Source organism: Salmo salar, chromosome 09, assembly GCF_965601325.2.
Source record: "Salmo salar chromosome 09, fSalSal1, whole genome shotgun sequence".
In the NCBI taxonomy this organism is placed as follows: Eukaryota; Metazoa; Chordata; class Actinopteri; order Salmoniformes; family Salmonidae; genus Salmo; species Salmo salar.
In genome coordinates this window covers 88,854,552-88,880,051 of record NC_138299.1, presented here as the reverse complement: position 1 = coordinate 88,880,051, position 25,500 = coordinate 88,854,552, and the positions used below count along the sequence as shown (strand labels likewise).

General features: G+C 43.3%; 2 protein-coding genes across 3 annotated transcripts in view; both read left to right on the top strand.

The window, feature by feature from the left end:
• Positions 1-2,860, top strand: part of LOC106612098 (uncharacterized) — a 42,031-nt gene extending 39,171 nt beyond the window's left edge. For both annotated transcript variants that reach the window (XM_014212951.3, XM_014212950.3), the window contains exon 16: positions 332-2,860. The gene's annotated coding sequence lies outside the window, so the exon portion shown is untranslated. The remainder of the gene's footprint in view (positions 1-331) is intronic.
• Positions 2,861-7,936: 5,076 nt separating this feature from the next.
• On the top strand, positions 7,937-25,190 carry LOC106612105 (potassium channel subfamily K member 10). The gene is made up of 7 exons (XM_014212962.3): positions 7,937-8,279; positions 16,724-17,007; positions 17,632-17,749; positions 18,043-18,203; positions 18,526-18,712; positions 18,895-19,031; positions 23,051-25,190. The coding sequence occupies exons 2-7, from the start codon at positions 16,819-16,821 to the stop codon at positions 24,074-24,076; spliced, it is 1,818 nt and encodes a 605-aa protein (XP_014068437.1). The 5' UTR covers positions 7,937-8,279; positions 16,724-16,818; the 3' UTR covers positions 24,077-25,190.
• Positions 25,191-25,500: the final 310 nt, after the last annotated feature.

The following is a 25,500-nucleotide window of genomic DNA, read 5'->3' as shown; positions in this document are numbered from 1 at the left end:
ATGCATCATCACACACATGACCGCTGCATCATCACACACATGACCGCTGCATCATCACTCTGTTTACGTTCGGCACATATTTCACTTCTATCACAGAGTCTGTATAGTCATAATGTAAACTCATGTAGCTACTGAACGTGATAGTGGATACAAATTCTGTGTAGTCTTTAGAAAGGACTTCATGAGGAGATGACATTAACCAGTTCCACATAGGACTTGATTTAATCCTCATGGCCTCCTTGCGGGCGTAGGGCATCCACCATGGCTCTCCACCTTACGCTCTTCTTAATATGTGTTGTGTGTGTGTGTGTGTGTGTGTGTGTGTGTACAGATCCACTGGGAGACTGTTAGAGAGAGTCCATTTCACTGGACCTACTGCATACCACCTCCTGACCTGATGTACTGACCCGTGGTACTGGAACATAGAGATCAAACAAAACTCCTTTCATCTCTGTCTACTGAAACACCTAGACCTGAAGAGGGACAACAACTTTCACCTACTGACGTTTCAGAAGGGGCCTTTTATTGAGTTTAACCACAGCTCATTGGTTTCTCAGCACCTACCACAGTACTGTTCTTAACAAATCTGTTTAACCACGACTCATTGGTTTCTCAGCACCTACCACAGTACTGTTCTTAACAAATCTACTGATAAAGATTTCCTTGATATGCTGTAAATTAGAAATTGTCCCGGACGCCAAGGTTATGATTTATCTTATGGGTTAGGCCATGGTCAGTGGTAAGTTGTTAAAACTAAAAACATTAATTTTTGTTTGAGTTGCCTTATTTATAGACTGTTGAATGTGTCAGTGTGTGTGTTCATATCGGCTTTTATAAGCAGTTGGTGTACATTTTTAGGGAGTGTGTGTGTTGGTTTGTACAAAAATGTGTGTACAAGGCCGAGTACGTACTGCATGTGTAGGATGATGTGTGGGTCGTTATGTTTTCTCAATGTTAGCGTGTGCCTGTGTATGACTCAACCTAACCTGAGCGTGTTTCCTCTCCTTGTATGGCGATCCACTGGGAGCGCTCCCTCTCTTCCCCTCCCTCTCTTCCCCTCCCTCTCTTCCTCCCCTTTTCTTTCCTTCCACTTAGAAACGTTTTAAGGCTTGCACCCTCACACCGTGTTCTTAAATTTACACTAGTGCCAGACACTTATGAGTGCTATTTTCTTTTGTTGATACGCTTTATTTAAATTGTGCAGTTTGTCTTTTTTAATCTATTTATTATATTTTTTGGGGCAGATTTAATATATTAGAACTTTTCGATAGATATTTTTGCGCACGTTAAGTATTGTGCCTAAGATTTGTGCCTTAGGCTTTTAGATTTTCAGTTGGAACAAACTGCCCTGGTTTGAAACAATATTCAGTTAAGAGAATGTATAGCATCTTAAATGTAGTTCTGGTACTGCCACCCTCGATGTGCTTTGAGGAAGTGTGCACTTGTATATGTGAGTGTTTAGTGTGAACAAAACCTTCCTCCATTACAAATCCACTATACTCCAACCACCTTTCAGAGCTGAGGTTTATTACAGTGTTACTTAGATCAATCTGAGTTGTCATTTGTTTTTGTTGTGGTCTAAAAATCTCTCAAAACCACTCTCATATTTGTTTTTAACACAGCTAAACAAATTAACAGGCATTGGAGCTGATAGAAGTAGATTCATGCGTTATGAAATGATTTTAATTTCTCACATTTTGAACTTGATGTACACTGCATTTGGAAAGTATTCAGACCCCTTTAATTTTTCCACATTTTGTTCTGGAAGGTTCTCCCATCTCCACAGAGGAACTCTGTCAGGTTCTTGGTCACCTCCCTGACAAAGGCCCTTCTCCCCCGATTGCTCGGTTTGGCCGACCGGCTAGCTCCAGGAAGAGTCTTGGTGGTTCCAAACTTCTTCCATTTTAAGAATTCTGCAGACATTTTTTGGTACCCTTCCCCAGATCTGTGCCTCGACACAATCCTGTCTCGGAGCTCTACAGACAATTCCTTTGACCTCATGGCTTGGTTTTTGCTCTGACAATCACTGCCAACTTTGGGACCTTATATAGACAGGTGTATACCTTTCCAAATCATGTCCAATCAATTGAATTTACCACAGATGGACTCCAATCAAGTTGTAAAAACATCTCAAGGATGGTCAATGGAAACAGGATGCACCTGAGCTCAATTTCGAGTCTCATAGCAAAGTGTCTGAATACTTATGTAAAAGTTCTGTTTTTGATTTTTAAATTTGCTAAAATTTCTAAAAACTTGTTTTTGCTTTGTCATTATGGGGTATTGTGTGTAGATTGATGAGTAAAAAATGTATTTAATCAATTTTAGAATAAAGATGTAATGTAACAAAATGTGGAAAAAGTCAAGAGGGGTTTGAATACTTTCAGAATGCATAGTTAGCTACACGTGCTTTCTGTCACTACAGACATAATACATGTAGCCTCTTTCAACAGCCATGTCTTTAGATTCTAGAAGCCTGGCATGTGTTCTAGAACACACATAACTCTATGGGCTGTTACATTCCGAGTTAAGCACTGATGGTACTGTAATAGGTGCTGGTATTCATTTTGGGTGCCGGTACTGTTTATATTTTGGAGCTCCACAATACTTTTGAGCTGATATTTTAGAAGAGGAACACGGGCTCAAGTAGTAGAAAATTTGAGATGCCAGTACTCCGCTCCGATGAGCTCCTGCCCAAGTCAAACACTAAGTACCATTCATTAGCCTTCTGAACACACCCCTAGCTGAGTTATCTGTGGGATCTCTGGTTGTCTGGGCAGTGGGACTTGTCCAAGGACTCCAAACAGAACACACTGAATGTGAATTTATCACTGATGTTTTGTGTTGCTGTTGAAGATAGATTTATATCAACCTTTTTAATATATCTTGTGACTTCTTTCTCTTTCCACCTCTAAGGTCTGTGTGTCAGTTGTTCTTTCCATCGTGTCTATGATAGCTCTATTTCTTTCCATCTCTCTCTTTGTTCTCTCTCTAGGTTGGAGTTGCATTCCAAATAGTACCCTCTAGTCTAGAGGTCACTAATGGGGTACCCAGTAAGGTAACTGGCAAGACATCAGTCCTGACATCAGAGTCCAACTGAAATCATTTGTTTCCATTCACCGCTTACTTGAAAGTAGCCTGGTCCCAGATCTTTGTGCTCTTGCCAATTCGCTTGCTCATTGTCAAGCCAGACATGTTTGGCATGACAATGAGTGGCATGATGGCACATACAGACTGGTATACAGGGTAACATGAAAGGACTGGAAAAGTGAATTCAATGTCTCAGCTACTCATCCTAGCGTAGTAGTTAGATATCCTGTTTCTGCTACACCACAGTCTACCTTCCAGTCACCTCGAGAGACTTGAGTTTGATGACTGGATAAATATGAGTGGATTACATTGTGACAACTTAACGTTGCTCAAGACACCTCTGTCTGTGTTCTCATTCAAACTCACTGTAGTTAGTTTTTTAAACCCATACATTCCTAAGCCCCTCTAAATGGACATCAGGAAACAAACAGGGGCTATGCTCTTACTCCAGCCCATAGCTTTCTCATGCTCACAGTAATGACTACGGTATAGGGCCAGGAGTTTTGGGGCACTGTGCCTCTACCGGTATTTCCAGCTTTGTTCACTAATGTTGCTGCAGGTAGGAAATCCTAGGAAATGTTCTGTAATTGACGCAAGCTGTGTCCAATCAATCATTTGGTTTTGCGTGGGGATTCCCTAAGCGAAATATCAAATCAGCTTTTATTGGTCTCGTACACAGATTTGCAGATGTCGCAGTGAAATGCTTGTTTCTAGCGCCAACCGTGTAATAATACCTAACAATAAAAAAAGTTAAATCAGTACGAGCAATGTCAGAGTCCGGAATATACACTGCTCAAAAAAATAAAGGGAACACTTAAACAACACAATGTAACTCCAAGTCAATCACACTTCTGTGAAATCAAACTGTCGACTTAGGAAGCAACACCGATTGACAATACATTTCACATGCTGTTGTGCAAATGGAATAGACAACAGGTGGAAATTATAGGCAATTAGCAAGACACCCCCAATAAAGGAGTGGTTCTGCAGGTGGGGACCACAGACCACTTCTCAGTTCCTATGCTTCCTGGCTGATGTTTTGGTCACTTTTGAATGCTGGCGGTGCTTTCACTCTAGTGGTAGCATGAGACGGAGTCTACAACCCACACAAGTGGCTCAGGTAGTGCAGCTCATCCAGGATGGCACATCAATGCGAGCTGTGGCAAGAAGGTTTGCTGTGTCTGTCAGCGTAGTGTCCAGAGCATGGAGGCGCTACCAGGAGACAGGCCAGTACATCAGGAGATGTGGAGGAGGCCGTAGGAGGGCAACAACCCAGCAGCAGGACCGCTACCTCCGCCTTTGTGCAAGGAGGAGCAGGAGAAGCACTGCCAGAGCCCTGCAAAATGACCTCCAGCAGGCCACAAATGTGCATGTGTCTGCTCAAACGGTCAGAAACAGACTCCATGAGGGTGGTATGAGAGCCCGACGTCCACAGGTGGGGGTTGTGCTTACAGCCCAACACCGTGCAGGACGTTTGGCATTTGCCAGAGAACACCAAGATTGGCAAATTCGCCACTGGCGCCCTGTGCTCTTCACAGATGAAAGCAGGTTCACACTGAGCACGTGACAGACGTGACAGAGTCTGGAGACGCCGTGGAGAACGTTCTGCTGCCTGCAACATCCTCCAGCATGACCGGTTTGGCGGTGTGTCAGTCATGGTGTGGGGTGGCATTTCTTTGGGGGGCCGCACAGCCCGCCATGTGCTCGCCAGAGGTAGCCTGACTGCCATTAGGTACCGAGATGAGATCCTCAGACCCCTTATGAGACCATATGCTGGTGCGGTTGGCCCTGGGTTCCTCCTAATGCAAGACAATGCTAGACCTCATGTGGCTGGAGTGTGTCAGCAGTTCCTGCAAGAGGAAGGCATTGATGCTATGGACTGGCCCACCCGTTCCCCAGACCTGAATCCAATTGAGCACATCTGGGACATCATGTCTCGCTCCATCTACCAACGCCACGTTGCACCACTGACTGTCCTGGAGTTGGCGGATGCTCTAGTCCAGGTCTGGGAGGAGATTCCTCAGGAGACCATCCGCCACCTCATCAGGAGCATGCCCAGGCGTTGTAGGGAGGTCATACAGGCACGTGGAGGCCACACACACTACTGAGCCTCATTTTGACTTGTTTTAAGGACATTACATCAAAGTTGGATCAGCCTGTAGTGTGGTTTTCCACTTTAATTTTGAGTGTGACTCCAAATCCAGACCTCCATGGGTTGATAAATTGGATTTCCATTGATTATTTTGTGATTTTGTTGTCAGCACATTCAACTATGTAAAGAAAAAAGTATTTAATAAGATTATTTCTTTCATTCAGATCTAGGATGTGTTGTTTAAGTGTTCCCTTTATTTTTTTGAGCAGTATATATATATATATATATATATATATATATATATATATATATATATATATATATATATATATATATGTATGTATATATATATATATATATATATATATATATATATATATATATATATATATATATATATATACACACACCTACAAGGGTTTTTATTTTTACTATTTTCTACATAGACATCAAAATTATGAAATAACACAACCAAAAAAGTATTAAACAAATCAAAATAAATGTTAGCTTCTTCAAACCCTTCGCTTTGCACACTCTTGGCATTCTCTCAACCAACTTCATGAGGTAGTCACCTGGAATGCATTGCAATTAACAGTGATTCTACAAGTCAAGATGATCCTCAGACTAGGAAGTTGTAATTAAAAATAGGTTAATTAGAGGCAGTGTCAATGAAACCGTCCATTGAAGTATATTGTAAAGAATTTGGGGGTAGCCCCGCCTGGGACTCGAACCCAGGTCCAGCAATTGTCAAGCCAACACTTTAACCATTACGCCAAGAGGTCCAGGCCTACAGTGGGAAGAAAAAGTATGTGAACCCTTTAGAATTACCAGGATTTCTGCATAAGTTGATCATACAATTTTCTCTGATCTTCATCTAAGTCACAACAATAGACAGTCAGCTTGAACTAATAACACACCAACAATATGTGTTCATGTCTTTTTTGAACACACAATGTAAACATTCACAGTACAGGTTGGAATAAGTATGTGAACCCTTGGATTTAATAACTGGTTTACCCTCCTTTGGCAGCAATAACCTCAAACAAATGTTTTCTGTAGTTGTGGATCAGACCTGCACAACGGTCAGGAGGAATTTTGGACCATTCCTCCTTACAAAACTTTCAGTTCCACAATATTCTTGGGGTGTCGGTGTGAATCGCTCGAGGTCATGCCACAGCATCTCAATCAGGTGGTGGTCAGGACTGACTGGGCCAATCCAGAAGGCGTATTTTCTTCTCTTCAAGCCATTCTGTTGTTGATTTACTTCTGTCTAATGGGTTGGTGTCCTGTTGCATCACCCAACTTCTGTTGAGTTTCAATTGGCAGACAGCCTTACATTCTGCAAAATGTCTTGATAAACTTGGGAATTCATTTTTCCGTCGATGATAGCAAGCTGTCCAGGCCCTGAGGCAGCAATTCAGCCCCAAACCATGATGCTCCCTCCACCATACTTTACAGTTGGGATGAGGTTTTGATGTTGGTGTGCTGTGCCTTTTTTCCTCCACACATAGTGTTGTGTTTTCCTTCCAAACACACCTTTAGTTTCATCTGTCCACAGAATATTTTGCCAGTAACGCTGTGGAACATCCAGGTGCTCTTTTGTGAACTTCAGACGTGCAGCAATGTTTTTTTTTGGACAGCAGTGGCTTCTTCCATGGTGTCCTCCCATGAACGCCATTCTTGTTTCGTGTTTTACATAATGTAGACTCATCAGCAGAGATGTTAGCATGTTCCAGAAATTTCTGTAAGTCTTTAGCTGACACTCTAGGATTCTTCTTAACCTCATTGAGCATTCTGCGCTGTGCTCTTGCAGTCATCTTTGCAGTACGGCCACTCCTAGGGAGAGTAGCAACAGTGCTTAACTTTCTCCATTTATAGACTATTTGTCTTACCGTCCACCGATGAACATCGAGGCCTTTAGAGATACTTTTGTAACCCTTTCCAGCTTTATGCAAGTCCACAAATCTTAGTCTTAGGTCTTCTGAGATCTATTTTTGTTTGAGGCAATGCTTCTTGTGAATAGCAAACTCAAAATTTGTGAGTGTTTCTTATAGGGCAAGGCAGCTCTAACCAACATCTCCAATCTCATCTCATTGATTGGACTCCAGGTTAGCTGACTCCTGACTCCAATTAGCTTTTGGAGAAGTCATTAGCCTAGGGGTTCACATACTTTCCCAACCTACACTGTGAATGTTTAAATGATGTATTCAATATAGAGAATATAAAAAAATTATGAAATGAGATGAAATGAAATGTATGCATTCACTACTGTAAGTCGCTCTGGTTAAGAGCGTCTGCTAAATGACTAAAATGTAAAATGTAAATGTAGAGAAGAAAAATACAATAATTTGTGTGTTATTAGTTTAAGCACACTGTGTTTGTCTATTGTTGTGACTTAGATGAAGATTAGATCAAATGTTATGTCAAATTTATGCAGAAATCCAGGAAATTCCAAAGGGTTCACATACTTTTTCTTGCCACTGTATTGCCTATTTTTAGCTACATCTTCCGAGTCTGTTGGAGAGGATCAGCTTGCGCAAATTGAGGTGTAGAATCACTGATCTACAAGTCGTATCCCTTGCCAAATAATAGGTTTTGTGCGATTAAGATTCACAGAGCTACGCCTCCCCTGGATTAGGCAATTCCCTCTGCCAAACACACACACAACCAGACATTGACTGATTGATTGGAGACAGCTTGTGTCAATTACAGAATATTTCCTAGAATTTCCTACCTGCAGCAACTAATGGACAATGCTGGAAATACTGGTAAAAGCACAGTGCTGCTTGCCTGGCTGACTCCACAGCGAGCTTTGGAGAGGCTGGTGTCAGACTACAGTGCTTAAAAAAGTGCCCCAAAACTCCCGGCCCTAAGATACACATGCACACTCCTCCTAGAATCCCCCCTCTCCTCCATCACAGTGCTGTAGAGGCCTGAGCATGGGGAAACACCTTCCCACTACTGGACACACACTCTTACTCAGTGGACACACACACTCTTCTACTCTTTGAGCGTGGGGACATACACACTCCTACTCACAGAGCGTTTGATGGTGAGAAGAGCCTGGACATACCGGTACTTCAGTTTCTCCTGAAATCAGGTAGGACTTAAAGTTAATTGCTTTGTAAATGCTTTGTTCAGATGTTTGTTTACCATTTAGTAATATACAGTATTGTCTGATAAGATATTTATGTACTTGTTTGTGTTGATTGCAAGGGACAACTAACCAGCATCGTTGTATGTATAAATGTTTTTCTGTGTTCAAGTGTTGGTTCTGGTGGGGTCATCCGTATCTGTTTTTGTGAATTATTGTTTCATTGAATTATTTACTTACTTGCTTGACTGCGTGGTCGATTTGTGTTTTTCTCCTCAAATGCTGTTTCATAGCTTTCAGTCAGTGATTTGGATAACAAAATCTAACTTCATCCTTCTAAAGAACATTGGGAAATGTTAGAAACATTCTTTGATTTAACTTTAATCCCTCAATATAAATTACTCATAACATTACATTTTATTGAATGACAAATGTACCTTAAAATGAATTGTTAGACAAATATAAACATGGCCATATCTGCAGTCATCTTATGAGCTAGGTGGAGACTGGTTCCAGAGCCAAATCTCTCCTTGGCAGTTCGGTACTCCTTTTGGTTTTTAATTGCAATATTTTGGAAACATGATGATTTATTACAACATATGTCAGACTGTTTGAGCTGGGATATTGCACAACACATCAAACACACGTTTGCTTTTTTTGGGGTTAGCTCAGTCATATCTTACAAAAATATCAAAATATGTCAAGATCGGTCTAGACAACGATAACAAATAATACATTTTCAGCCAAGGCAGAGGGTGAGAACGTCCATACAAACCAATGCAGTCCATTAGATCAGAATGCTAACAGAGAACTCTGGGAAATATCAGAACGTTGACACAAGTTCTTTGGAACATCATGGCCATCTTCTCGTTCTCTTCCCCAATTGGCTGCCTTTGAACCGGTACTCTCATGACACAGTACCTGTGTAGATGGGAGGTGAATATCATTTAATTAAAGAAAACCGTTTACACTAAATAAAGATAAGCAACCTAAACATACTTAGATTAACAGCGAGACGTATGTTTAGCAGGTTGGCAGAGGTTAATCGTTTAAACTTTAGCCAGCTGATATCCAGGGTAGTCTGGTGTGTGTCTCCATGTGTTATTATGACGGGCCCTAACGTGGACGCTGGTCGGGAACCCTCCTACTATTCCCCCTTTTAGCCCTGGGCCTGGTAGAGAGGAGAGAGATCTCTCCATCACCCCATCTTCAGGATGAATAAAACGTGGACAAGTGAGGTGGTTTAGAGCGCGATGTCTTAACGGTAGTAAGGTCATACGTTCCTCTATGGGTATATCTATTTGAATTCACTTTTTGACAGCACCCCTTTTGATTTGAATAAAACCTTCCATATATATGTGCCTACTGTAGAAGTGCTCTGAAAGTAACTTTTTGGACCTGAATGCCGAAACATTCAAGAGATGGTTCTCCTAGTCTGACCATTTCATATTATCCTGTACATAAATCTGATACACTCAATTTAGTATGATATGTTACGTTTCGTATGGTATGTATTAATTTGTGGATGTCCATCCGTTTCGTATGTTATGAATTTGTGAAACGTATAATGTGTTACGAATTCCAATTTGTTGTTGCTAATGTTAGCTAGGCTAAGGGTTAAGGTTCAGAGTTAGGTTGAAGTTAGGGTTAGCAAAAAGGCTTAGGTAAGGTGCTAAGTAGTTAAAGTAGCAAAAATGTAGATGAAAAGTTGCTAACTAGCTAAAATGCTACAGTTGTCCATGATGAGATTCAAACACACAACCTTTGGGTTGCTAGACATCCTCATTATATGCCCACCCATTCACCGACCAAGCACCCTCTTGCTAATTTGAGTCTCGAATTTATTTACTGTTATGTCTATGAGACCAGGCTTTGTGTTACTATTTTCTTTTTTAACTCTGCATTGTTGGGAAAGGGCTCTTAAGTATTTCACGGTAAAGTCTACACCTGTTGTATTAAGCTCATGTGACAAATAAAATTAGATTTGATTTAAAATGTGACCTTTTTTTGCATACCGAGACATCCAGGTTTTCACTGGAAAATATACAGTTGAGAATTATATAATTCAAAAAGCTTACGAACAAGTTCGTTAAACTATTTTATAATTGTTTATAAATAAAAGTACTAGAACTTTTATTTTTTAACCTTAAACGTCAGATCTTAAACCGCTAAACTCAGTTTTTTTTCGCATATGTTGTTGCTTAGACCCTATTTTACATCATCTGACGTTGTGTTGTGACCGCCATCGTTTGAGCAAAGCTGCTCTTGAATAAAGAATGGTTGTCATGTTTTGGCTGTTAATTGGAATTAAATGTATATTTAACTTTCAAATGGCACCACAAAGATGGTTGGAGGTCCACACAGAATGTTGACTTGAATATCTGTTTTAAATTATGTTAATCCTCCATAGGAAACATATTTAAATCATAGAAATATAGTTACATTACCATTTAATTTGACATTCGACGGCAGGTGGACCGGCGACCATCGTTGTGGTAATGATTAGAAAGCCAGTATGAGTGTTCGCGCTCAGGCTAGAATGGAAGGCAGCCGGTGCGCAGGAGAAGTATGTAGAGTTCAAAAGGTATTCACACTCATAACCATGAAAAACAATAAGCCAAGGAGACAGAGATGAAAAATAATGTACTTAATTTAATACAAGCTCAAAATAATACAAAAAGTGAACGGAGCATATGTTTCGGCTTCATCAGTGCAGTACAAACAAATTAGGAAGATGCGTATTTAAGGAGACACCTGCTGTCCATAACAGGCGCAAGCAAATAGTTGATTAGATGGCCTACTGGCGAATAGGCAGTCCATGCTTATTAGCAAGGATTATGTAGAAGTATATATAAAAAAAACGACAATTGAAAAAATACAACTTCTAGGCTACATAAGCAATATATATGAAATACTCAAGTAGGCTAAAAAGCTCAGTGCGGTGGGAGAGACACACACGGTCGATGGCACAGAACTTAAGATCAGTCACAGCATGATTAGCCTCATGAAAATGTCTAGCCACTGGTGATTTCGGGTCATTTCTTTGGATGGCACTGCGGTGCTCGTTGACGCGTAACTGTAGTTCTTTTCGCGTAATGCCAGTGTATTGCACGCCACATGGACAAGAGCATAGATACACTACATTGCTAGATCCACAGGTAATGAATATATTGGTGTATTTATTTATTTGAAACTGTTGCACTTTAGAATACCTGTACAGGCCGCACAATTGCGGCAGGGGAAGAAATCACCCGCTTCATCCAGACGTTCAATGCGTCGTAAGTGTCTGCGCGAACCAGCAGGTCCCAGGCAGCGGGACATGGAATGCGTGAACAGGGGAACATCATGAAACGCATCTGAGCCCACAGTTTGCAATACATGCCAGTGTTGTCTAGTAATATTTTTAATGTCAGGTCTGTAATGAGTGTGTGTGTGGTACAGCACACCACAGAAAAATATTTATTTTTTGTTGCGTTTGCCTTGTAATGTGTCACGTCTGTCCATAGCCTTTACTGAGTGCAGAGTCCAAACTTTCTGTGAAGTAACCTGACGGAAATTCGAGTACAATTTGATTAAATGATGATAAAATCCTAATTTCTGGTGCAGATTCGTCTGATGAATCAGAATTGGCTGTACGGCAAGCCCCTATTCAAAGAGTCAGACGGTAACTTGATGCGTGAAGAAGGCTTTCGGTTTGACAGACGGTAGAACGAATTGTCAAATCATTTGTCTATTAAATGACACTAATGGAAGGAGTCCAGTTCCGTTTTGGTGTCTGTTCATGTGATAAAAACATAAATATAGCTTTTGTATAACAGTTTTATCAGAAAAGGGATGATTAGAAATTGTATTTATCCTGAGGCACATACGTGTTGACATAATCAGGGGCCCATCGAAGTGCCTCGGGATTACAGATAATCTTCTCCAAACAAAACACACTTCTTTGTACCAACTCAGCCATTTGGGTTGGAGGAGTAGAGCCCGCTCTAGAGTCTAAAGAGCAACGTAAAGCCTCCAGTCCAATGTTGTGTACAAACTAGTTGTCCATAGTTACAAGAAAAGTAGGCCTATCATAGTTCTGATAATTGAAGTCGCCTGTGTTTTAGTTATGATGGTAGTTTAGTAAAGAGGTCTGATGTGCCCCAGTCGGACGTCCAGGGGAAACTTCTGGTAATCATTGTGCGTGTCTGGTGAAAATGTACATAACGGCTGTGGTGGGCCGCTTGTTGATGAGGTAGCCCCGCTCCTTGTCAGTCAGGTAAACTGCCTCAGCTGAGAAAAGTACAGTTCAGTTTTATACACAGGTAAAGTTACCTTTGAGTTTGCAGTAGGAGTCTGTCAGACATGTCTATGGACCTCTATCATAGACAGATATATTCCTGCATGCCAAGCCAACCTCCCTTATCACAGGTCTTGAAGATAAGGTTTGGATTTTTTTAGATGGAATAAAACATGTCTCTTTGTGTCTTGCAACAGTTGGAAGCATATTTTCTTGTCATTACCAACAAACAAATGATCAACATCTCTCGCCACAAGCTTGCAAAGCGTTGATGAGGTAGACTAGTTCCTGAATGAAAAAACGTTCTACCTTGATTTGGAAGGGGTTGGTTCTCGGTGTAGGGAAAAAGGAAAGTCTCTTGTTAAGCACAGCTGCTTCATCCTCATTGAGAATATCAGCAGATATGTATTTCACATCTATTGCTTCTGATATTGCTATATTTTTTTTATTATTTAACTAGGCAGGTCAGTTAAGAACAAATTCATATTTACAATGACGGCCTAGAAACAGTGGGTTAACTACCTTGTTCAGTGTCAGAACGACACATTTTTACCTTGTCAGTTCGGGGATTCGATCTTGCAACCTTTCGGTTACTGGCCCAACGCTAACCACAAGGCTACCTGCCGCAGCCTCGATCGTTGTCGTTTTTCAATTATATGCGACATTTGAATTGCACATGTCTTAAAAATATTTTTCTACATATTCCTTGCTAATATGCATTGACTCCCTATTCGCCAGAGTCTAATCAACTAGCTGCTTGCGCCTGTTAAACACAGGCGGTGTCTCCCTAAAGGCGCTTCATGGTCAATCTGATGTCTGCATTGGCCGTGCAGCATTTACGGTGATATAGCCTCTGCAGAAGTCAGGCCATTCATACTTCGCCGAGCAGCGCAGAGCTGTTGTGAAGGAAGTTTTCAAGGAAGTGAGTTTGTGTTTATACAGGACCTCCTGCCCTCACCTACCGTCAACCAATTATGTCAATGCGGGGCTATACGGAGCCCTCCACATTGTTACAAAGCCTGAGGCGCACGGCGATGTAGTACAGAGCTCCATTTGGCTTCTGTGTGCCTCCAGAGGCTTTGCAATTGCGTTACACCATGCATACGTCGTCTCCAACCACATTTTCAGATCAAACATAAATTGGCTCTTAAAGTACGTGTCTTCCTAATTTGTTTGTACAGTACTGATGAAGACAAGGCCGAAACGTATGGTCTGTCTTTGCACTTTCACTTTTTGTATTCTTTTGAGCATGAATTACATTAAGTACATTATTTGTTTTGCATATTGGCCTCTTATTCCTTTTCATGATTTTGTGTGCAGTATCTTTTGAAATCTACAATAATTAGAAGTTAAAATGTCAATACAATTAAAAAATGTCAATGGTGTACCAGCTAAATTGCAGTGGTCTGAAGGGAAAGGTCCATTCTATGAATTCCTATTTCTATGACACCCACCATGTTATGTCTCAACCGCTGGCTGGCTGGCTGCTGCTCAACCGCTGGCTGGCTGCTGTTCAACCGCTGGCTGGCTGGCTGGCTGCTGTTCAACCGCTGGCTGGCTGGCTGGCTGCTGCTCAACCGCTGGCTGGCTGCTGCTCAACCGCTGGCTGGCTGCTGCTCAACCGCTGGCTGGCTGGCTGCTGTTCAACCGCTGGCTGGCTGGCTGGCTGCTGCTCAACCGCTGGCTGGCTGCTGCTCAACCGCTGGCTGGCTGGCTGGCTGCTGCTCAACCGCTGGCTGGCTGGCTGCTGCTCAACCGCTGGCTGGCTGGCTGCTGCTCAACCGCTGGCTGGCTGGCTGGCTGCTGCTCAACCGCTGGCTGGCTGGCTGCTGCTCAACCGCTGGCTGACACAAAAGACCCTACTTTATATTTTAGGTTGAACTGCACCATATGCAAATATGAAGAAAAAAAACTGCGTTTTTAGATGAGGTTGAAGGTTAAGACATAAAAATGTATGCAACTTTTTTTTTCTCAAGAAATTATCAAGTAGTTTGACACCTCTGTAAGCGTTTAAATTAGATCAAACTCCACTGCTTATCTTTCCCAGTAATGAAGACGTGTAGCAGTGTATGCAAAATGGGTCAACTTTGAGCACCTTTATCTCTTGAATGTTTGTGAATTCCGGTCCAAAAAGTCACTTTGCGCTCTCTTCTTCCATGGGCAAACGTATTGAACGTGTTGTTTAAATCAAAAGGGATGCTGTCAAAAAGTGATTGTATTCCTATAGGAGATGAGCTTCCTATCTTGTCTCACACTTACTTTCATGTTCTGGAAATGACCAGAGAACGACCCAGCTCTGTGTTGTTTCCTTGATGTGGCTCCTCAAAGAATCTCCATTATCAAAGTTGTTGTTGCTGCTATCTCATTTCCATAAAGGGATCATCATCATTGAATATACACACATTAGTGCTTTTTGAGGTCTGTTCGGTTTTGGTTCAATTATTTAAAAATAATCATGGTTTTGGTCATTTATTTTTTACATTAAATGCACTATACATTAATGTGGGTTGAATGCTGTAATAACACTGAATAAAACAAGTAATACAAGTCCAATGATGGTAGTGACTGGAGCGTGGATCAGAAAACCAGTCACTGTCTGGTGTGACCACCATTTGGCTCATGCAGTGCGACACATCTCCTTCGCATAGAGTTGATTAGGCTGTTGATTGTGGAATGTAGTTCCACTCATCTTCAATTTCTGTGCGAAGTTGTTGAATATTGGCAAGAACTGGAACACGTTGTGATACACACTGATCCAGAGCATCCCAAACATGTTCCAATGGGTGACATGTCTGGTGAGTATGCAGGCCATTGAAGAACTGGGACATTTTCAGCTTCCAGGAATTGTGTACATGGGGCTGTGCATTATCGTGCTGAAACATGAGATGATGACTGCGAATGAATGGCACGACAACAGGCTTCAGGATGTTGTCACGGTATCTCTGTGCATTCAAATTGCCATCGATAAAATGCAATTGTTCATTGTCCGTAGCTTATGCCTGCCCATACCATAACCCCACCGCCACCATGGGGACTCTGTTCACAACGTTGACATCAGCACACCACTCACCAACACAACGCCATACACGCTATCTGTCCAGTACAGTTGAAACTGGGATTCATCCGTGAAGAGCACACTTCTCCAGCATGCCAGTGGCCATCGAAGGTGAGCATTTTCCCACTGAAATCGGTTCCGATGCCGAACTGCAGTCAGGTCAAGACCCTGGTGAGGACGACGAGCACACAGATGACCTTCTCTGAGACTGTTTCTGACAGTTCATGCAGAAATTCTTCATTGTGCAAACCCACAGTTTCATCAGCTGTCCAGTTGGCTGGTCTCAGACGATCCCGCAGGTGAAGAAGCTGGATGTGGTGGTCCTGGGCTGGCATGGTTACCACGTGGTCTGTGGTTATGAGACCGGTTGGATGTACTGCCAAATTCTCTAAAACAACATTGGAGGCGGGTTATGGTAGAGAAATTAACATAAAATTATCTGGCAACAGCTCAGGTGGACATTCCTGCAGTCAGTATGCCAATTGCACGCTCCCTCATCTTGAGACTTCTGTGGCATTGTGTTGTGAAAAAAAACTGCACATTTTTGAGTGGCCTTTTTATTGTCCCCAGCACAAGGTCATGCTGTTTAATCAGCTTCTTGATATGCCTGTCAGGTGAATGGATTATCTTGGCAAAGGAGAAATGCTCACTAACAGGAATGTGAACAAAATCTGAGAGAAAGAAGCTTTTTGTGGGTATGGAACATTTCTGGGATCTTTTATTTCAGTTCATGAAACATGTGACCAACACTTTACATGTTGCGTTTATATTTTTGTTCAGTGTACATCACACAGTTCAGGCTTGATCTGATTTATCTCTTCAGAAACTGCATATCCAGTGAGCTTACGGGGGGGAAAAATTTTGAAATGGAATTTTGGTTAATCGCTCAGCACTAACACACACTCAAAATCCTATTTTGCCTAATTCTAACCATAATCCTAACCTCTAAAATAGCCTATTTCCTTGTGGGGACCGGCGAAATGTCCCCACTTGTCCGAATGTTCCTTGTTTTACTATCCTTGTGGGGACTTCAGGTCCCCACAAAGATGGCAAAACCCTATATATATACACACACACACACACACACAGTTCTAAGAATGGTGCCTGTGTGTCTAGCTGTGCCACCGTGTGTATCGTGGAAGAGGCCGTAGAGCAGATTCTGGCGAACCCTAACCCCTGACCCCTGTGGTGTGGGGGGTGAGTTCGGGGCAATGCGCTGCCCCACCCTGCTGGCCCTGCTGGCGGGGGTCATGCTGTACCTGGTGATGGGGGCGTTGGTGTTCCGGAACTTGGAAAGCCCCAAGGAGAGCAAGGAGCATGAGAAGCTGCTCTGCACCACACGTGACTTCCTCGGAAACCACTCATGTGTCACTGCACAGAACCTCAGCGACCTCATAAAGGTATACCCACACCATAGCACACACACATTTCACAAACTGTGAAAGCATACACTTGAACAGAAAGACATCTGAGAAGAATCTAAATAGACTAAGATCGGTGTAGAGCCCCAGCTGAGAAAGTGTAGCCAGGGGTAGGCAACTAGATTCAGCAGCAGGACAACTTTTGTCGACGCGGATGGTCATTTGTAAATTAACGACAACTAAGCACCAACAGGGCTTTGAAAATTACATTGAGACACGATCACATCAGTTATTTTTTGAATACTTAGCAGACTTCCTGGTGATTTTAGTCTTTGACCAAAAACTAAAATCCAAAATAGAACACGGACCCCAGGTGTAGACCCAGCCTAGACTGATAATGAGCAGCTGTAGATAGACCCAGCCTAGACTGGTAATGAGCAGGTGTAGACCCAGCCTAAGACTGATAATGAGCAGCTGTAGATAGACCCAGCCTAGACTGGTAATGAGCAGCTGTAGATAGACCCAGCCTAAGACGGGTAATGAGCAGCTGTAGATAGACCCAGCCTAAAACGGGTAATGAGCAGCTGTAGATAGACCCAGCCTAAGACGGGTAATGAGCAGCTGTAGATAAAGCCAACCTCTGTTCTGTCTCTGTACTGTCAGAGTGTGGTGAAGGCGGTGGAGGCGGGCCTGGATGTAAAACACAGCTCCACCAACTTCACTAGCAGGTGGGACCTGGCCAGCGCCTTCTTCTTCTGTGGTACCATCATCACCACCATTGGTGAGCCTTTGTTAATTTATTCCCTCCTGCAAACCCTTTGGTAACAACTTAATCAGCCAGATGTGCATTTGGAATTTGACAGAAAATAAATAATCCCATCTCGGAAAATACAGTGAACCTCAAGAGCACACGCTGGTTGAATCGATGTTGTTTCAATGAAATTACATTGAACCAACATAGAATAGACGTTGAATTGATGTCTGTGCCCAGTGGGTTGCTGGTGAAATTGAGCTATTTTAAAATTATATAGATTAACATATAGGTGCATGTGTATGGTTTCCCTTTGTCCTCAGGGTTTGGTAACCTTTCTCCCAGGACCAAATGGGGCCAGCTGTTCTGCGTCTGTTATGCCCTGGTAGGGATCCCCATGTTTGGTTTCCTGCTGGCTGGTGTCGGAGACCACATGGGGACGGGGCTGAGGAAGGCCGTGTGGAAGATGGAGACACTCTTCCTGGTGAGACTGTCTTGTCTCGGGGCTGCTTCATTTACAGGATGTCATCTCATTGTTCTCGCCTGTCTCAGGGGCTGCTTAAGTGATGTCACTGTGCTGTAAACAGAAGAGGCTGTCTTGGACTCTAGCACTTGAAACATGTTACACACAAGTAGAACAGAAGCTGACAAACATTCAGTCAGTTGTTAGCTACTTCCCAATGAAACTTTGCAATAATATTTTTTTTGTATTGTTACTGTTTATCAAAGAAAAGGCACATTATTAGAGTCTTGAGGAAGATCTTACCCTCTCCGTCCCTCTCTCTCTCTCTCTGCCCCTCTCTCAGAAGCGGCGGGTCAGTCCCACCTATGTACGGATCATGTCTGCTGTTCTGTCCATCCTGATTGGCTGTCTGATCTTCCTCGCCGTGCCGACGCTGGTGTTTAAGGAAGTGGAGGACTGGTCCTTTCTGGAGGCGCTCTACTTTGTGGTCATCACCCTCACCACGGTCGGCTTTGGAGACTACGTAGCAGGTATGAAGTGAAGTGAACTGTACACACTTTGGACAGTATAGAATCTGGAGAGTACATACTCTACACATCCCTTTCAGGATACACACTATGAAAGATACAAATCATATTTCATAGGTACCTATCGAAGGTCCTTTGTTTGTGTGCACGTGCATGCATCAATGTGTAAATGTCCTTGTGCTTAGGTGCTAACCGGCGGGACGGAGATCTGTTTAAGCCCCTGGTGTGGCTCTGGATAGTGTTTGGCCTGGCTTACTTTGCCTCTATACTCACCATGATCGGGAACTGGCTGCGAGTGCTGTCCAAGAAAACACGTGCTGAGGTGAGTGGGACACAAACCAAGTGAAGGGCTGGACAAGGATTTACTGGGGACACTTTGGATTTTAACTGTCAAAATTTACTTATCCTTTATCCCTTTGTCTTTCTCTCTGTCTGGGTTTCTTTCACTCTGTCTCTCTCTCTCACACCTCTTTATTTCTCTCTCTCACCTTTCTCTCTCTCTCTCTAAATTAAATTCAAGGGGTTTTATTGGCATGGGAAACATATGTATACATTGCCAAAGCAAGTGAAATGGATAAACAAAAGTGAAATAAACAAAATGTGAACAGTAAATATTACTCAAACAAGTTCCAAAAGAATAGACATTTCAAATGTAATATTATGTCTATATACAGTGTTGCAATGATGTGCAAATTAGTTAAAGTACGAAAGGGAAAATAAATAAAAAAATATGGGTTGTATTTACAATGGTGTTTGTTCTTCTGTGACAACAAGTCACAAATCTTGCTGCTGTGATTGCACACTGTGGTATTTCACCCAATAGGGAGTTTATTAAAATTGGATTTGTTTTCGAATTCTTTGTGGGTCTGTGTAATCTGAGGGAAATATGTGTCTCTAATATGGTCATACATTTGGCAGGAGGGTAGGAAGTGCAGCTCAGTTTGCACCTCATTTTGTGGGCAGTGTGCACATAGCCTGTCTTCTCTCTTTTTATTTTATTTTTGTAATATATTTATTTAACCTTTTAACTAGGCAAGTCAGTTAAGAACAAATTCTTATTTACAATGACGGCCTACCCCAGCCAAACCTGGACGATGCTGGGCCAATTGTGTGCCGCCCTATGAGACTCCCAATCATGGCCGGATGTGCCTGGATTCAAGGCAGGGACTGTAGTGACGCCTCTTGCACTGATATGCAGTGCTTTAGACCGCTGCGCCACTCTTGAGAGCCAGGTCTGCCCATGGCGACCTTTCTCAATAGTCTGTACATAGTCAAAGCTTTCCTTAATTTTGGGTCAGTCACAGTGGTCAGGTATTCTGCCACTGTCTCCTCTCTGTTTAGGGCCAAATATCATTCTAGTTTGCTCAGATTTTTTGTTAATTCTTTCCAATGTGTCTTTTTGTTTTCTCATGGTTTGGTTGGGTCTAATTGTGTTGCTGTCCTGGGGCTCTGTGGGGTCTGTGATACAGCCTGGATTCGAACCAGGGACTGTAGTGATGCCTCTTGCACTGAGATGCTGTGCTTTAGACCACTGCACCACTCTTGAGCCCCAGGACCAGTTTGCTTAGGGAACTCTTCTCCAGGTTCATCTCTCTGTAGGTGATGGCTTTGATATGGAAGGTTTGGGAATCGCTTCCTTTTAGGTGGTTGTAGAATTTAACGTCTCTTTTCTGGATTTTGATAATTAGCGGGTATCGGTATAATTCTGCTCTCCATGCATTATTTGGTGTTTTACATTGTGAACAAAGGATATTTTTGCAGAATTCTGCATGCGGTCTGAATTTTGTGTTTGTCCCATTTTGTGAATTCTTGGTTGGTGAGCGAATCCCAGACCTCACAACCATAAAGGGAAATGGGTTCTATAACTGGTTCAAGTATTTTTAGCCAGATCCTAATTGGTATGTTGAATTTTATGTTCCTTTTGATGGCATTGAAGGCCCTTCTTGCCTTGTCTCTCAGATCGTTCACAGCTTTGTGGAAGTTTCCTGTGGCACTGATGTTTAGGCCGAGGTATGTATAGTTTTTTGTGTGCTCTAGGGCAACGGTGTCTAGCTGGAATTTGTATTGTGGTCCTGGCAACTGGACCTTTTTTGCAACACCATTAATTTTGGCTTACTGAGATTTACTGTCAGGGCCCAGGTCTGACAGAATCTTTGCAGAAGATCTAGGTGCTGCTGTAGGCCCTCCTTGGTTGGGGACGGAAACACCAGATCATCAGCAAACAGTAGTCCATTTGATTTCAGATTCTAGTAGGGTGAGGCCAGGTGCTGTGGACTGTTGATAGTGCCTTTGCCAATTTGTTGATATATAGGTTGAAGTGGGTGGTTTTTTGTTGTTGCCAATTTTAACAGCACACTTGTTGTTTGTGTACATGGATTTTGTCATGTATGTTTTTCCCCCAACACCACTTTCCATCAATTTGTATAGCAGACCCTCATGCCAAATTGAGTCAAAAGCTTGTTTGATGTCAACAAAGCACAAGATGACTTTGCCTTTGTTTTGGTTTGTTTGTTTGTCAATTAGCGTGTGCAGGTGGAATACGTGGTCTGTCTTATGGTAATTTGGTAAAAAGCCAATTTGACATTTGCTCAGTACATTGCTTTCACAAGTCTGCTATTAATGATAATGCAGAGGATTTTCCCAAGGTTGCTGTTGACGCGTATCCCACGGTAGTTATTGGGGTCAAATTTGTCTCCACTTTTGTGGTTTGGGGTGATCAGTCCTTGGTTCCAAATATTGGAGAAGATGCCAGAGCTGAGGATGATGTTAAAGAGTTTAAGTTTGTGCTCAGAGTGGGTGGGGATCCCCCGGGCATGGGGTTCTTCGGTTCTTCATTTGTCTGTCCTGCTGTGATGTCGATGCTATGGTCAGTGTCTGGGGTCGACTGTTCTGCTGTGGTGTCAAGACTTTTGTCGGGGGCTGAGATGGGCTGTTCTGCTGTCTTCTCTGCTGGGGTGGCCACCTCTTTAATGGGTTGTTCTCTGTCACACGCCATCACCCTCACCCTCTCCTCCAGCACTCTGGTCCTCTCCTAGTGCTATGTTCTTCTCCTGCTCTTTCTCCTGTTCATGTTGTCTCACCGCAGTCCAGAGTGCAGATATGTCTCTCTCCACCTCCAGCTCTCAGGTTGAGGAGGTGTTGAGCTGGACTATTTTTTGTTGTGCTGACTGGAGTGTGTTCACCTCCTGTTCCAGCTCCACCTGCCTTACCTCCAGCTGGGTGAATGTATCCTTCATTTCAACGAGGGAGTAGTACTCTGTGCTGGGAGGTTGACTTTCCGGTCAACCTTTCCGGGTTGCTCATCTGTTGGGTTGTATAATGAAGAGGTCTGGTCTGACACACTCTGGGAATCTTTCTCAAGAGAGAGCTCAGCAGGATAAGATATCTCTTTGATGTGAAAGTCCAGCTGAAATTGTTTGCTCTGTACCATTACTGTTCCAGATTTGTACAAGTTCACATTGGTTGACTCCGTCCCCCCGTCCCCCCCCCCCTCTCTTAACAGTGGGGCAGTGTGTTAATATAGTACTGAATGGTCTGTGTGGAAGATTAAGTTGCTTATATTCCCAGCAAAAAGTGCCTCTTGATTTTCCATAAGGAGCTTCATTTTGTACTTTTTTCGTGCCTTATAATTTTTTATGTACGGATGGTACTGTATTGTAATTACCTCTGAACAGCGGGAGGGGGCTTCAAAGGCCTCTGTATTTGGGTGGGGTAGGCTGTGCGACTCTCCTGCCATTGTTGGGCTCAAGGGCTTTGACACCTCTCACTTCACACTTCAGTGCTAATTGAAGTTGTATCTGTTCTGTCCTAGCAAGCTTGGTAGCATTAACTTAGCATTCAGTCCTTATGAATTAAAATATATCATTGTAATGTATATTTCTTCTTGGCTTTTAAAAATAAAAAGTAGCTTCAGACTAAACATGATGGTGTTTTCAGGTTTCTGTTTGTTTGCCAGAGCATTTGCTGTATAGCTTGGAAATAATAATCTTTGGTAGTAGGAATCCTTCCAGGTAATTTCGTCCAAAATCAGGTTGTAGGTTAGGAATTTTGATTTGGAGTGAAGGTTATGTTGTGGAGGGTAGTATCCTGTATATGTCCCTGCCAAAAAAATCCAAGTTTATCTAATTCTAAATCTACCTTTTAGTAAAAACATGCTGAAAAACGTGGGAGCTCACATGCAGCTCTCACTCTCTCTCTCCCTCTCTCACACCTCTCTTTGCCTCTCTCACACCTCTCTTTGCCTCTCTCACACCTCTCTTTGCCTCTCTCACACCTCTCTTTGCCTCTCTCACACCTCTCTTTGCCTCTCTCACCCTTTTCCCATCTCCCCCTCTCTCTCAGATGGAGGAGTTGAGGGCCCATGCTACAGACTGGACCCAGAACATCCAGAACATGTCCATGGACTTCCGGATTCCCAACCCTTTGGAACTCAATGACCCCTTCCTGCTTCAGCGGCGCCGCTGGAAACGCAGCACCCGGCGGCGGGTCCGCAGGGGGGCGCTGGGGCACCACGGCAGGCAGGGCGTCATAGGGGAGAACGGACATCTGCCCAATAGGTGGGTCTCCCACACCCGCTCCATGACCCGTCTGGAGGTCATGAGGTTAGGGGGGGACGAGGTTAGGAATGAGGGGACGAGGTTAGGACCAGGGGCGGTGCTAGGGGCGGATTCCAGAGTCAGTGCGAGGTCAGAGGGCAGGTCGTTGGGCCGGACGGTGGCGAGGTCACAGTCGATGCCTGCGGCGCACTCTGTGATGGAGTTAGATTATGACCTTGATCCTGTTGCTATGACAATGCTGCAAGGGGAGTCTGTGTTCGAGTCTAAGTCGCTGTCTGAGTCTCCAGAGTCTGACTCCAGATCAGAAGTCTCCTCCTCTGACTCTCACACCTCTGACATGTGTACACCAGGGCAGGGGATAACTTTTGCCAGTTTTGACGCCAGTGGGTCTCTCTGTACTGAGGAGAGGGGAAGCCAGGGAGGATCCAGGCAGGTATTTTTCCAGGAGGGTGTCCGGTTCCCTGTGCCTCTCCAGCAGCTCCCCAAGTCCCACAACCTCACCAAGCCCATCCCCATGTCGCCCATATTCTCTGTGAAACCCATGCCGCTCCCCATGCCCACCCCGCCAGGCTGCAAAATGCTAGATTTCTTCGGGGAGAACTTGGCCTACATTGACGAGTCGTCGGACACGTTGAGTGACAAGAACCAGCCGGTTGAGGTGGCTGTCAGTCCTCGCCCCCGTAAGCCCCGCAGGAGGAGCATAAGGAGGCAGCTGCCCTACCGGAGCCCCCTGAAGGAGAGGAGGGACAGTGACATGCAGCCCCCCTCCAACCCCCCGACACCTCCCCCTCTCTCCCATCTCAGAGACTGACACAGTGACATGCAGTCCCCCTCTAAACCCCCCCAACCCCCTCTCTCCCATCTGAGACTGACAGTGACATGCAGTCCCCCTCTAACCCCCCCCAACCCCCTCTCTCCCATCTCAGAGACTGACACAGTGACATGCAGTCCCCCTCTAAACCCCCCCCAACCCCCTCTCTCCCATCTCAGAGACTGACACACTGACATGCAGTCCCCCTCTAACCCCCCCCCCCAACCCCCTCTCTCCCATCTCAGAGACTGATGAACAAACTGACAGGCACAGGTCATGAAGGGGGATAGTAAGGCTGGTCTTTATTACTATTGTTCACAGGAGAAGCAGACCTCAAAGCTCAGATGTACTTATATTATGTACTGGGGATAAAGGCCAACAATATACTAGATCTCACTGACTGAGGACCACAGTCGTCATTGAGATATATTTGTATGAAAACCAATGCATGTATTCAGCACCACAGATATAGAATATATAAACTGTCTAAGCTCAGTCAAGTCAGACTCACTGGGTTGAGAAATAGCACCATCTCCTGGCTGGTAAGTGTAGTACAACATCTCCTCTGCATAGCTGTAGCCTGCTGTGCTGTCTGCTCCTGGAGCTCAGCCCAAACCTCAGCCATGGTTTTTAAATCACTGACTAAAGGACTTTTTGGAATAACCATGTTAGATCTGGCTTCAGAGATCCATTTCTCTGTATATCCCAGTGTCCTTCAGCATGTGGGATATATAGTGCTCTGGTTGAATAAGGGCCATTCCACAAAAGGAGTCCCTTTTGGGAAGTGTAATTTGGTGTAAAACATTTTATTTTACATAATTTTAACATTGTCATAAAAAATATGTTTTTCAAGAGGTTGAATAAAAGAAATGACTTTAGTAAGTGCCTATTAAGTGCCAAATAAAGTAACAGGGTTGACCATTTCATCTTAAATAACTGTAAATCCTCACTGGCTGGAGGAGGTATGTAAGCTTTTTGTGTGCAACAGGCAGTGGCAATTGATTACAAACTTCCCCAAAAAGTTTTATAGATATTTCCACACTAGCATGATAAAGGATGATAATGCCCTTTAAGTGTAAGAGCTGTTTGAAAATAAATGTGACATTTTTGCCTGTTTTGGTTTGATGGAGTTTTGGCCTGTCTGGTGACAACACCAGTCGGTAAATTAGTTAATAGACCAATAAGAAAGAGTTCCAAACCTCTCTACCAATAACGGCTAGTTTTCAGTTTTCCCCTCCCCACTCTGACAGTCCTAGAAAAATTCTTGCTAGGAAAATTGCTCTTTGCTAAAAAGCCGTTTGTTGTCAATCAAAATAGTCAAAAAGAAACAATCACAATAAGGTATGTAATTGTTACACAGAAATGATTTGATATTGAGATAAAAATGGCTGCATTGGGCCTTTTTTTAAATATCAAAGGGATTC

Coding starts and splice junctions, on each gene's coding strand:
- LOC106612105 (XM_014212962.3), top strand. CDS start 16,819: ATGCGCTGCCCCACCCTGCTGGCCCTGCTGGCGGGGGTCATGCTGTAC. Junction 18,713..18,894: donor CTTTGGAGACTACGTAGCAG/GTATGAAGTGAA, acceptor CCTTGTGCTTAG/GTGCTAACCGGCGGGACGGA. Junction 19,032..23,050: donor CCAAGAAAACACGTGCTGAG/GTGAGTGGGACA, acceptor CCTCTCTCTCAG/ATGGAGGAGTTGAGGGCCCA.